The sequence below is a fragment of the Dermacentor variabilis genome, chromosome 11, assembly GCF_050947875.1.
Source record: "Dermacentor variabilis isolate Ectoservices chromosome 11, ASM5094787v1, whole genome shotgun sequence".
In the NCBI taxonomy this organism is placed as follows: Eukaryota; Metazoa; Arthropoda; class Arachnida; order Ixodida; family Ixodidae; genus Dermacentor; species Dermacentor variabilis.
Window position 1 is genome coordinate 26,473,250 of NC_134578.1, and position 14,251 is coordinate 26,487,500.

At 47.3% G+C, this 14,251-nt stretch overlaps 1 protein-coding gene across 1 annotated transcript in view; it reads left to right on the plus strand.

The window, feature by feature from the left end:
* The first annotated feature begins 2,224 nt into the window (after window positions 1-2,224).
* The window catches only part of LOC142563912 (ras-related and estrogen-regulated growth inhibitor-like), a 49,335-nt gene continuing 37,308 nt past the window's right edge, over window positions 2,225-14,251 (plus strand). The window contains exon 1 of the mRNA XM_075674617.1: window positions 2,225-2,563. Within this exon, the coding sequence (XP_075530732.1) occupies window positions 2,467-2,563 (97 nt within the window). The 5' untranslated portion in view covers window positions 2,225-2,466. The remainder of the gene's footprint in view (window positions 2,564-14,251) is intronic.

The following is a 14,251-nucleotide window of genomic DNA, read 5'->3' on the forward strand; positions in this document are numbered from 1 at the left end:
CCAAGGATAATAACACCGTCTCCACGCATCGTATGCTGTATAGGCGAGTGGAAGCACACGCGGGAAGCCAACGATCGCGGCTCAATCTGGCGCGCGCGAATCGGAAAGCGGAAAGCAAACGCGCGGTTTTCCGTCTCACGAAACGCCGCGGGGCCATGGTAGGAAGGGAGGGTAAAGGGAGAGGGGGAAGCGGCGTTGTGCTCCGGCAGCAACCGCGCATGTCACGACCGGGCGCAAGGGGAACTGACGATGGCGGCTCAATCTCGCGCGCCGTATGAGGAACGCAGGGAGGAGGCGCGGGAGGGAGGGGGGGGCGGCTTTGACTCCCAACAAGTGTGTACTTTGCACGGCCGCGCACGCCGTATCTTGAAAGGGATCTGCAGACGGGTCATACCTTTGTGCGCGCTGTGTTTTCGCCGCTGTTGCGCTGAAGCGACGGACCGAACAAAGGTCACTTCGCTCGCTGCTGCTGCCGCGCTATTGCTCACACACAGCGTCCATCGTTTTGACAGCGAGTGTCCGCGCTCATCGAGTTTGATGTGTTCATGTTTCCTTGTGCGCGCTGACACCATTCTTGGTAATGCAGTTAGTAAGCAAGTGTTTACAAGTTTATACGGACGATAAATGTTACAGCCTTACACGGCCTTACTTCGTATAGCTGTGTACGAATTTGCCATCCCAATCGATGCTTAGCCTTTCGGGCGAAAGTGTGAATTTTTTTGTACTATTTGATAGTACATTGAAGTGAGCAATGATGGGCCTGTAGCGCATTATTGCAAGTACAAATATTGCATAAGTTGCGTTGTGTTTCATGTAAAAAATGAAAGAATAGCGCGGCAATATAAGATAATGTACAAAGCGAAACGATAAAATAAGGAGTGGTGACAAAGAGAATTGATAAATGTATTTAAATAATAGAACCACCATATCAAGAATAGGTACCTTTGTATAATCGTGCAACAAAGGACTGTGCTGAATATTTGAAAAATAAGAGCCAGCGACCGCGATACGGCCGGAGAGAAATAGGAAGGCTTTGCCACAAGACAGAAGTGCGACGTGGCGGAGCACTCTTGTAAGAGAGCTTTATCTCAATGTCAGCTCTGCTATCCTTATTCGTATGCGTGTGAACCGCGGATATGAGCTCATTAGCTAATCTCGGAATAAGACTGCAGTTAGTTGCATTTTAGAGAAAAAGATAAATTCTACTAACTCTAGAAAGGGGTCTTGATATGTCTCCGACCTCCAAAAAGTTGTCAAAAACTGATGAAATAAATAAATAAATAAATAAATAAATAAATAAATAAATAAATAAATAAATAAATAAATAAATAAATAAATAAGCTTTCATTCGAAATATTCAAAACAGCCTAGCTCTGCACCAGAGTACATACATCACCATTCTGTAAAATCTATCCGTTAGATCGTCTAAAGACAATACATATATGTTTGTTTAATTATGGGCATATGCATGTTTTAGTGCACATCTTATGTGAACAATACATATACTTCAGCTGAATTATGTATATATTGATGTATTAGTTTACAGCATACGTAAAACTGTTGCATTGTATACCTGAGCTCCGAACAGTGTGTTATTAAAAATTGTTGGTGTAATTGACGTTAATTGGTATTCCTTTGTTTAGTATTTGCAAGCTTCACAATTGACCTGAACATCCAGTTGAGAAATGCATGAGGCATAGCAAAGGAGATAAAGAAGCCTTCTGTCGCAAATATTAAAATATCTTGAATACTTATATTGGAAATATTCGCTATTGCCTTCTGTGTTAACAGATAGTGCTTCCCGATACTATTCGAATTCTATTCGAACATTTCGCTATTCAAAGGCTCTAACTTCTTGAAATTTATTTTCTATAGATTTATTCTCTCCCTGTTTGGCCCAACTTCCTAGCGCTTTTACTGTGCACCAAGGAAAGCGCGCATCGCCAGACGACGTTTGGTTATGGTGGTTTAGTTTGGCCCAAGCGCCCCGCATTTCCTTTCACTCCAGCCTTCTTCTCTCCATCATCACCTCCGGCCGCTCCGCCTCCTCTGCTGCTGCTCCTTCGGATGAGGATGCAGCAACCGGAAATGACGTCACGCGTCCTCCACATCCGGTCTCGCTCGGGTTGCGCGAACAGGCGAGAGACGCCGCTAGAGAAACCGCGCCAAATGCATCCTCTCCATCTGGCCCACCCCCACTCCCCGCTCCCTCCTCCGACGTCGACGTCGCAGCAGACGACAGCGTAGCAGACGGAGCAGTTTGCGCTGAGCGTGTGGCTGGCGGTGGCGGTTTTCTCTCGCTCCTATCTCGCGTCTTTCTTTTTGTTTTCGCTGTTCTTTCTTTATTTTCCTCTCACTCCATTCCGAGGTGGTCTCCAGGAGCGCCCGTGAACGTGCGTGCGCGTGTGTGTAGGGAGGCGAGTTCGGTGAAACGATGAGGTGAACACCGAGCCTCTCGACGGCGAGATGAGTTCGAACGCCATCCGGGGCATCCGGCGCAAGAAATCGACGCTCTCCGAAGTGAAGATCGCCGTACTCGGGGCGTCGGGCGTAGGAAAGAGCGGTGAGTTGGTCGTCGGCTAAGCCGTTTAGGCTTACCCGAGAGTGCGCGCGTATCTCGATCCCGGGTCGGCCACCGACGGCTTCGTCCAGTCGGTGGTGTTGCTTTGGATGGCGAAGCGCTACCACGCGCACTGCGGCCGAGGAGTGGGTTTGAGGGATTTGTCGTGTTTACCGAACCGCGCGCAGCAAATTCCGTCGACAGTCGGAGGAACGTATATTATAGTGCGCGTTTCGCCGAAAACCCATGTTGATGACATTCGCCGTGAGTTTCTTTTTTTTCTTTCTTTCCTTTTCTTGGGAAAGCTCTCAGCGCCCGGTGACGAAAAAAAAGGGAACAAGAAAAGGGGCTGCATGCATGAGTCGCGCTTTAGGAACGGAGACCTCGCTGTGCTGATCTTGAGCAACACACGCAGCTTGCGCGAGGAGAAGCAGAGGTTAAGAAATCGATGTTTGGCGGGCGCAGAGCAGCGGGACCACTTAGGAACACCTGCGGTTCGCACAGCGCGTGGCCGCGCTGGCCTCGTCCCGGGTGTTGGCTTTGTGGATCAAGGTCGATGCCGTGTCTCAACTCAGAGCGTATCCCTCGTTATGTTAACCGCGGCAGTATAGGATGTTGCAGGCAACACTGTGACAAGCTATCGCAGGAGACGAAAGATCTGATCAAGAAACGCCAATGTATGAAAGCCTCTAACCCTACAGCTAGAATAGAACTGGCAGAACTTTCGAATTTATTCAACAAGCGTAAGACAGCTGACATAAGGAAGTATAATATGGATAGAATTGAACATGCTCTCAGGAATGGAGGAAGATTAAAAGCAGTGAAGAAGAAACTAGGAATAGACAAGAATCAGATGTATGCGTTTAGAGACAAAGCCGGCAATATCATTACTAATATGGATGAGATAGTTCAAGTGGCTGAGGATTTCTATATAGATTTATACAGTACCAGTGGCACCCACGACGATAACGGAAGAGAAAATAGTCTAGAAGAATTCGAAATCCCACAGGTAACGCCGGAAGAAGTAAAGAAAGCCTTGGGAGATATGCAAAGAGGGAAGACAGCTGGGGAGGATCAGGTAAAAGCAGATTTGTTGAAGGATGGTGGACAGATTGTTCTAGAGAAACTGGCCACCCTGTATACGCAATGCCTCATGAGCTCGAGCGTACCGGAATCTTGGAAGAACGCTAACATAATCCTAATCCATAACAAAGGGGACGCCAAAGACTTGAAAAATTATAGACCGATCAGCTTACTGTCAGTTGCCTACAAACTATTTACTAAGGTAATCGCAAATAGAACCAGGAATACCTTAGACTTCTGTCAAGCAAAGGGCCAGGCAGGATTCCGTAAAGGCTACTCAACAATAGACCATATTCACACTATCAATCTGGTGATAGAGAAATGTGCGGAATATAACCAACCCTTATATATAGCTGTCATTGATTACGAGAAAGCGTTTGATTCTGTCGAAACCTCAGCAGTCATGGAGGCATTACGGAATCAGGGTGTAGACGAGCCTTCTGTAAAAATACTGAAAGATATCTATAGAGGCTCCACAGCCACCGTAGTCCTCCATAATGAAAGCAACAAAATCCCAATAAGGAATTCGTCAGGCAGGGAGATACGATCTCTCCAATGCTATTCACAGCGTGTTTACAGGAGGTATTCAGAGACCTAGATTGGGAAGAATTGGGGATAAAAGTTAATGGAGAATACCTTAGTAACTTGCGATTCGCTGATGATATTGCCTTGCTTAGTAACTCAGGGGACCAGTTGCAATGCATGCTCACTGACCTGGAGAGGCAAAGCAGAAGAGTGGGTCTAAAAATTAATCTGCAGAAAACTAAAGTAATGTTTAACAGTCTCGGAAGGGAACAGCAATTTACAATCGTTAGCGAGGCACTGGAAGTGGTAAGGGAATGCATCTACTTAGGGCAGGCAGTGACGGCGGATCCGGATCATGAGACGGAAATAATCAGAAGAATAAGAATGGGCTGGGGTGCGTTTGGCAGGCATTCTCAGATCATGAACAGCAGGTTGCCATTATCCCTCAAGAGAAAAGTGTATAATAGCTGTGTCTTACCAGTACTCACCTACGGGGCAGAAACCTGGAGGCTTACGAAAAGGGTCCTACTCAAATTGAGGACGACGCAACGAGCTATGCAAAGAAGACTGATAGGTGTAACGTTAAGGGATAAGAAAAGAGCAGATTGGGTGAGGGAACAAACGCGAGTTAATGGAATCTTAGTTGAAATCAAGAAAAAGAATTGGGCATGGGCAGGACATGTAATGAGGAGGGAAGATAACCGATGGTCATTAAGGGTTACGGACTTGATTCCAAGGGAAGAGAAGCGTAGCAGGGGGCGGTAGAAAGTTAGGTGGGCGGATGAGATTAAGAAGTTTGCAGGGACGACATGGCCACAATTAGTACATGACCGGGGTTGTTGGAGAAGTATGGGAGAGGCCTTTGGCCTGCAGTGGGCGTAACCAGGCTGCTGCTGATGATGATGACTGTGACAAAGCTATAGGACTGCGGATTTTTTTTTTTTGAAAGTGAACGCGACATCCCGACAGAATATGTGACCAGCCGGGCTGGGCTGCATGTACTGACAGATTGTCGGCTTGTGGAGCTTGGTTTTTGCTAGCCAATGGTTGTCGAGTTTTTTTTGTTGTTGTTGTTCGGAACAATCCTCGATCATCACGTTTCGGCTACAGCGCATTTCTACAGGCTACGATACGGCTACTTCCATTTTCTCCAAAGCGAAATCGATGTCGGAGTGGCTACCTGAACCAAACCACTGCCATGTGCGCAGATTGTCGTCCTTTAGAGCGCCCCTCGTTGGGCTCCAGCGTCAACGCGCTTCTGCATGGCTATAGCGATGCGACAGGACGCGGGCGTTAACATATCCGAAAGCAAAAGCGGCTTCCCTATCAAGTATATAGCCACTTGAAGTAGATTATTGCCAGATTCACGGCTTGCATTGGTATACTGCCGTTTCTTTGCAGGGCGATTGTTTTACCCAATCATGGGGATGCGAATTAGACTGTAATGGACCAAACCATGGTCATGTGCCAAGACTGTCGGCTTTTAGAGCGCCCCTTGTTGGGTACCAGCGTCAACGCGCTTCTTCATGGCTATAGTGATACGACAGGACGCGAGCGTTAACATATCCGAAAGCAAAAGCGGCTTCCCTATTAAGTATATAGCCACTTGAACTAGATTGTTGCCAGATTAACGGCTTGCATTGGTATACTGCCGTTTCTTTGCAGGGTGATGGTTTTACCCAATCATGGGAATGCGAATTAGACTGCAATACACTTCGCCTGCCGCAGTGCATGCCCGAACAGACGACTATACGGAACTCGGTACATGTGAAATTGGGGATGTGCCACTCGAAAACTGGCAGTTGACACCGTCCAGTGACAGCGATAGAAATTAGGTTTAGCGTTGCGCTTTCAACTCTTCGGACAGTGCTCTGACCATACGCGGGTACGCCAAAATTCCTGGCACCTTTAATTGTAATGGCATTGCACAGGCGCCACTGCGCTGCCCGTAAGGAGCGGTGCAAGTGAAATTGCGTCACTTTGAGATTGCACACGAGCACCGACATTGTTTTGCACTTTTTTAATAGTCCGAGAAAACTTATTATTTTTATTTGCTTGCCACAATTCTCCGAGCTTCTGTCGAACAAATTCAGTAGGAACGTAAGACCTCACTTGAGCAACTTTTTCGGTTGAATATTGTAGCATCTACGTTGCATAAGCGGCGTTTATAAACATATAGCATACATATGCATGAGTATATACGGAACATCACGGCGATGGCGAAAATTCGTCTGGAGTGTCTATATTTTCTATCGAAATAATATATGTGCCCATTCCCGGCCATTTCTCCAGAAATGGCATGTGCCACTGCGATGCAAGAGGTATAGAATCCTCGTGTTCGTACTTCTCTGTGCCCATACACCTATATCATTTCCATTCTTCCCTAGACAAAGGTTATACACCGCCTTCGTAATTGTGACGTTACGTCGTCGACGATCACGTGGTACAGTCGCCTAATTTGGTTTGCATTGCAGCACATCCTGTGAACGACGTAGTCCATGAACGCAAAGATATATCACCAAACCTTGCATGACATGAAAATAAGCACAATTACACGCATCGCATTTATAAAACCTCAGTATGATGAACACAGATATTAAGAATGTTCGGATATAACGAACTAAAATATAAACTGTTTCTCGCCAGCAGCAGTGTGTAACAAGTATATGCTTACAACGAATATCGTATATAACACGTGTTTTCGTCTCTGGTCCGGCTTCGCTATAACGAGGTTAATAGCTTTATAGAATGAAATTACCCGCAGCAGATCGACTGCAAGGTATCCTTTGAATATGAATATATTTTTGTACTTTTACAAAAAATATATTTAACGCATTTAATAACAATGATAGACAAAGTTAACTTGTACAATGCACAGCCTGAACACAGCACAGCGACACTTAGCGAGACACTAAAGAGAAAAATAATTTGATCTGTAATAGTAAATTGCCCCTATACGTACCAAATAGCCACTCTTACCGTAATACGGTGCTTGGTAAGCCAAAAAAGAAAGGCGCACAAGCGAAAGACGGGCTACGACCTCGCCTTGAAGTTCCCGCATCAGCTTGCCGATACGTCGTGGATTTTGATGCCATCTGTTCGGGCGTGATTAAGCTTTTATCGGTAAAGACTGACTACATTGTATTCTAAAAGAGCCAAAGAGTCAGCATGGAAAGTGTCAAGAAGCTTTACTGACCCCCACCGGCCGAAATGCGCAAGAAAAGAAAGGGTTATTTGCAAACTGTGACGTCACACTGACGTACCGGCCCTGGGGTTTCGGCGCGAAATCAAAAAATGAAACTTTCACGGTAATTTTCTCTTCAAATAACCAACCTATTAACGGCGAAATTAAACTACTCATTATAGATTGATTTGTCACTCTAAATTTATTCGGTGTATCACATTAGCCTCCTTTTAGAAGAAATAAACATAGTAACGCGCTAACAAAGACGATAAACCGACTTATGCCAACTGAAACAGACGTGGCAACTTCTAAGCCAAACGGCCTACTGCAGAGAGGCGATTGGAATCAAATATTACTGCACTATGTTAGGTGACGAGAAGAGGTTGTTTAAAGAAGGAGTTCATTGGATTCGGCAACAAATCGGCAAGTTCCACGCTCTTCTTTGTTCGCGACGTTATACAAACGTAAACACTCTCGTGACAGACTACCTCCCCAAATATGCTCACAGTTTTGTATTGCAAGCACGCCCAATAGGAAAATTATATCTTTCATCCTACAGACCCCCGATAGTAGCTCTGGGGACCCTTGTTGCTTCTTTCTAAACGCATCGCAGAATTTTGTGTCTGTACCAAAAGACAGACTTGCATGGTAAGCACTCCTTTCACAGCGCGTTGCATTTAACTGGGAACACGCAGAAATTGCGCTAAGTTGCATAATGAACGCAACGTGTTCAGCAACTGCCGGCTTCAAATGGTCCCTTGCGGCGCGGTTCGTTAAGCGGAAGGTTTAGCTCGAAGGGACCCTGAAACGGTTTTGACCATTGTGTACAAACGTACTGACTCGTTACAGGGTATACGTCCTTTTGACGATTAAAAGACAATTAAGAGCTCTGCGCGAAGGCGTGGTATTTATTATTAGGTAAAAAAAAATGTGAATCGCCACCTATATAGCAGCGGCGCCGCTTACCGTGCGTTTTCAATCGCCTTAAACCTTTCATAGCACCATATACCCATGGACGCCGCCATATTTGCTCACGTGACAGCGCCTGCCATTGATGGTTTTTTTGATCGGCGTTCACTCGCTTGGTCACAAGGACCACGCCGGCCGCAGTCACGACTCAAATGCTACTTCGGCCGGCACGGTGAGCAGTGAGTGGGTAGACAACGTAAAAAAAAATTAAAAATGGGGTTTTACGTGCCAAAACCACTTTCTGATTATGAGGCACGCCGTAGTGGAGGACTCCGGAAATTTCGACCACCTGGGGTTCTTTAACGTGCGCCTAAATCTAAGCACACGGGTGTTTTCGCATTTCGCCCCCATCGAAATGCGGCCGCCGTGGCCGGGATTCGATCCTGCGACCTTGTGCTCAGCAGCCCAACACCATAGCCACTGAGCAACCACGGCGGGTTAGACAACGTAAGACTTTGGCCAAAGCTGCAGAGGCAGACTAAGCATAACTTTCATTTATCCATTACGTCTGCCCTGCAATCTCAATAGTCTATAGCAGCGTAAAATAATTTACGCCATTAAACGTTAAAAATGGTGTAAATGTGTCTATAACTCACACCCTTAGGGTGTAGGTTATTCAGATCACACCCTAAGGGTGTGAGTTACCGACACATTTACACCCTTTTTCACTTTTAAGGGTGTAAATTATTTTACAGTATACAAGCTTATACCGTCTGAAAGCGACGAATGTAGCAGCCGGGTTGTTTGCTTTTACCCTTCATATTCTAGTACTTAACAGCGGTAAACTTGTAAGGCTGTGCGTGCGCGCGCAGAAAAATGGATCTTTGCGATCGGCTCCGACTGCGGTGGTTGGTTGCGACCGCAGAATTCTCGTCGCCAGCACTAATCGGTTAACTTAATTTGGGGAGAGGTTCTCTGATTATTTACAGCGCAGTTTAACATGGTGTTCGCGTGTGCTTTGACAAAAATGGCTGCGAGCGGCTCGGCAATCGCTCGCCCGCTGTTCGTACCCGGTGCAGAAAGGAAATTCGCGGCGCCCGCTCACTATTCCACGTTCGACTTCCCTGTTATGGAAAGTGAAGTTGCTCGAGTGTGTCAGTCGCACTTGCGCGAGACAGAGCGCATGACTAGCATGCTTATCGAAGCTCAACGTTCCGCGATACCGTGTGCCAAGTGGTGGCGGTAACGCTGTGAACAAATTACCAGTAATTGGTTGCCCGTCACTGACGGTGACTGGCTATCCAGGGCACTTGCGCTAAAGCATGGGCGCGCATGGCGGAAAGGATAATAATAATAATAATATTTGGGGTTTTACGTGCCAAAACCACTTTCTGATTATGAGGCACGCCGTAGTGGAGGACTCCGGAAATTTTGACCACCTGGGATTCTTTAACGTGCACCTAAATCTAAGCACACGGGTGTTTTCGCATTTCGCCCCCATCGAAATGCGGCCGCCGTGGCCGGGATTCGATCCCGCGACCTCGTGCGCAGCAGCCCAACACCATAGCCACTGAGCAACCACGGCGGGTTGGCGGAAAGGAGAGCGTGACGAACGGTCGCACAAATGCGGGCCCTCCCTGCGCAGTTGATGCGGACAAAATGTCGCGCGTGAACCCACGTTCCAAATATTCGAGTCCTTGTCGCTGTTGTCGCAGTTCAGGACGCCAGCACACTTTCCCCATCTGCTCTTCCGCATCTCACGTAAGCAGTACTGAGCGATTCCCGTCCTCTCGGCGGAACTTTGCTGGAGCGGCGAGAGCCGCCTGGTACCGGCTTGCTTCCGATTCAGACGGCGTCCGACGGCGGTGGGTCTGGGGTGGCATTCACAGTGGTAACAGCGCGAACAAAACGACGACGGAGTGAAAGGACACAGGACGTGCGCTGCTTTAACTCCGTCGTCGTTTTGTTCGCGCTGTTACCGTTGTGAATGCATACCAACTCGCCCAACTTTACACTTTAATACGGTGGCGGCATCTGGTGCGCGGTGCGCATACTGCTCGCTGTATAAGGTTTACGCGTAGCGAGGGTGGGTGATGTCACTCGGGCGAGCGATCCGATTGGCTACCCAGATTACGTCATCGCAAACGCTTGAAACATGCCACTGCATTAAGCTTACCTTTAATAGCATACGCATAGTAACTTGGCTACCCTTAAACATAAGTACACAAATGCAATAGATGTAGACGTTTACTCCAACCAGTGGCCCACTTCCGCTTGCCAGTACGGATCATCTGCTGCAGCTCTTCCAGTGACAGCCGGCGGGACGCAGAGGGGTTCTCACGTGAAAATCGGAGCTTCTTTGGCGGCAGGAACGTGAATGCTACCAGCGCTGTATTACGCTTGTCTTGCACTGCAGTTATGTGCAGGAAAGTAAGATCAGCGACTACAAGCTGTACAAGGCGTGAGCGCTGCGCATCAGTATTAACACCAAGATCCTCGATCAACACAGCGATCATCCACAGTTTTGTTATAGCGGTGGCAATTGTACAGTACCTTAGGCGCATTTCTGCTGTCGGCGTCGCCGTTGCCGTGAGGCTCCGAGTAAAGTCCAAAGGCGATAACGCCGTCGCTGAGAGCCGTGTGCTGTATGTGCGAGTGAAAGCGCGCGAGGGTGAGCCGACTATGGCGGCTCAATCTCGGGCGCGCAAGCGAGAAAAACGGGGAGGAAGCGCGCCGTCTTCCGTCGCGCGCAAGCCACCGGGGAGAGGGCGCGCGCGTTTTACTCCGGCGGCTGCTGCGTATGGCGCGACCGCGCGGGCCCTATCTTGAAAGCGAACCTGCGGTGAGTACAGGGTCTAGGTGCGCGAAGGGCTGAAAGTTTTGTGTACGCTCTGTTCTCACCGCTTAGATCGCGTTAGTGCTATAGATGCAGTACGAAGGTCCATTCGCTGCTGCCACTCTTCGTCACTCCAGCGTTTTGACATCGAGTTTCCGGTGTCATCGAGTAAGATGCGTTAATGTTTGCTTGCGCGCACGTGAAACACGCTTAATAATTTTATTATTTTTTTTAACTATGGGGTTTTACGTGCCAGAACCTCTTTCTGATTATGAGGCACGCCGTAGTGGAGGACTCCGGAAATTGCTATTGGGGTTCATTAATGTGCAACTAAATCTAAGCACACGGGTGCTTTCGCATTTCGCCCCCATCGAAGTGCGGCCGCCGTGTCCGGGATTCGATCCCGCGACCTCGTGCTCAGCAGCCCAACAGCATAGCCACTGAGTAACGACGGCGGGTTAATTTAGTTAGTATGCGAATGGTTACAAGTTTATACGGCCGATAAAACTACTATTCTTACTTCGTGTGGCTGTCTACTAATTTGCTATCGCAATCATTGCTTCGCCTTTCGGGCAAAACTGGGAGTTTAAAAAAAAAAGGCTTTTAGATGTAACCGCAGGCTCTGAATTTGCCAGAGAGTCAAGTTTTCCGTGTAATTTGCCCAGAGAGGTAGAAAAAGAAAGACATATCCTAACAAGCCGTCATAAAGCCGCGATATTGAGTTAGGCTTTGGTGTATACTCGTACCGTCACCACTTCCCACGCAAAGGAAAGTGTGGGTTCCATTCCCGCTACGCTAATGTATATTTTCTTAAATTCTAGGTTAGAGCAAACGCTGTAGATATCCCATTTCAGCACGTTTACAAGTTAGCGGCAGCGCTTATTATTATATTTTTCTGTTGATGGCTACAAAAAATTACCATGGACAATTGTGCGCGTACGTATTATTAAATATTTACGCGTTCGGGGGGGGGGGGAGGGGCAGGCGATTATCGAAGCGAAATAGTACACGATACAGCGACTTTGTATTTTGTACATTGCATCTACCCTCGAAGCGATACGGCGACCTTCCGCATCCGGTTCTTTTAGCTTCACGCATAGCGCAAGCCAGCGAACGTTGCGCGTAGTGCCACCGCGTCTTCAACCGTGGCCGCGAAGTTCGCCTTGAAATTTCGCTGCGTGTATCCCACGCTTAACGAGAAAAACTCTGCAGGGAAGAGTCGCGGGAACGCCCTCGGTTGAAATCAACCGGAAGTAGACAGCAATTGCGTCACCGCTTGAAGGAGGCGGGGCATGGCGACGGCGGTGCACGGTTTAAAAGTTGAAGGGGAACGCTGGGGCTTGGTGGAAGGGCAACGTTTAACCGCTCGCACGTGTGTTAATATAGTGCCTTGACACGAAAGTCTTGTTGGTGTTAGGCTGCTGAGCACTAGGTCGCGGGATCGAATCCCGGCCACGGCGGCCGCATTTCGATGGGGGCGAAATGCGAAAACACCCGTGTACTTAGATTTAGGTGCACGTTAAAGAACCCCAGGTGGTCGAAATTTCCGGAGTCCCCCACTACGGCGTGCCTCATAATCAGAAAGTGGTTTTGGCACGTAAAAACCCCATAATAATAAACGAAAGTCTTGTGGGAGAGCACCCCTCTGGCGATACCTTCGGTGTCTAGCGTATGACGAAAACCTTTTTGGGGACCCTTAAGGGGGTGTCTCATGTAAATACACGGTAACCGCTGCACCGAATTTGATGAGGTTTGCTAAATTAAAAAAAAAAAGGAAAAGCTGCTGACTCTAGGAAGCATATTTGTTGTTTAGGCCGGTAATGCTTGAATAAGAATTGTACAACATGAAATTTCAAGACACGATACTGTGAAGCTTACAACTCTGTAACTCGGCAATAAAAAAACGATATCGCAATTCAGTAAACAGCACCTAATAATAGACCTAACGAGAACAAAACTCATGTATTCAAAACCGCTTTTGTGGACATCACTGAGATGTGGATAAGAACTTCGCAAAAGCATTGAAAAACTACACGTAACTATAAATCCATATATGAAGATGATCGCCTTGAAATATTTAAACGGGATGCAATTGACAGAACTGCGATAAATGTTTTTGTGCACAGTTACGGATTTACAAACTTACTGTTTCTATGTTCTTCAAGCGCACTATTATTTGGCAATAAAGAAATTCAGGTCCCAAGTCAAATTTCAGCTTTTTTATACAACTAGAATTGAACGTTCTTCTTCAAATGCAACAAATTTCATTCAAATAGGTCCCCGGGTTGTCTCATAAACGCATTTATGCATTTTTACGCGCACTTGGAAAGCGGAGATTTGGGCCCCGCACTAACCCTTCCTCTTAAAGTGAATTTGCGGGACCTGAATAACTTACTAGGAGCAGCCATTTCTAGTAAAACAAGGTACCCACATTCTCGGGACGTTGGCTTCAGCCTGATGTCTCCGAGCTTCTTGGTCTTTACGCTCCAATTTCTCAACAAGGTTGCGCATCGAGACAATACCCCCCTCGGCAATGTTGTTTGCCTCATCTGTCGGGGACTTTTGATTAGCTTCCTTCCACGTAGACTTTCTCCTGCCGCTCGCTCCTCCGATGACAGAAGCGTGCATACAACGGTGAAGTACAGCTCTTCAAAGCGAAGCTTTCGACTCACGTAGCCAATGCAGTCACGCTCACGTAGCCAATCGGCTTGAGTGTAGCCCCATCTGTACCACCCCTACGGATGTGTCTGCGACCCTAGTCTGCTCCCTGTGGAACTACGCAGTGAAACAACAAACCGTGATCAAATATCGTCACTGCAACATGCCTATTATTATTATTATTTGGTTTGAAAGTAGGATATTACCCTATCGAAATGTCAAAGAAAGCCACTTGTAATGTGCTAAGAGGCCTGGCCAGGTAAGTCAGAAAGGGCAGTAAACCGAGAGACGGGTGGCGACACCGTGTTGAAGTTGCGGCACTAACTGTAACGTCAGAAATTTTGACGGCGTCTGCTGGGCTCTAGTCAAGCTTTTATCGGTAGAGGTGGGACAAAGAGTCAAACGCTGAAGTTGGCGACTTTCGAAAACTTTTCGTGACTCAAAACTGCTCGAATACGAAAAAGAAGAATGCTTTCAGATTCGGGAAGTCATACTG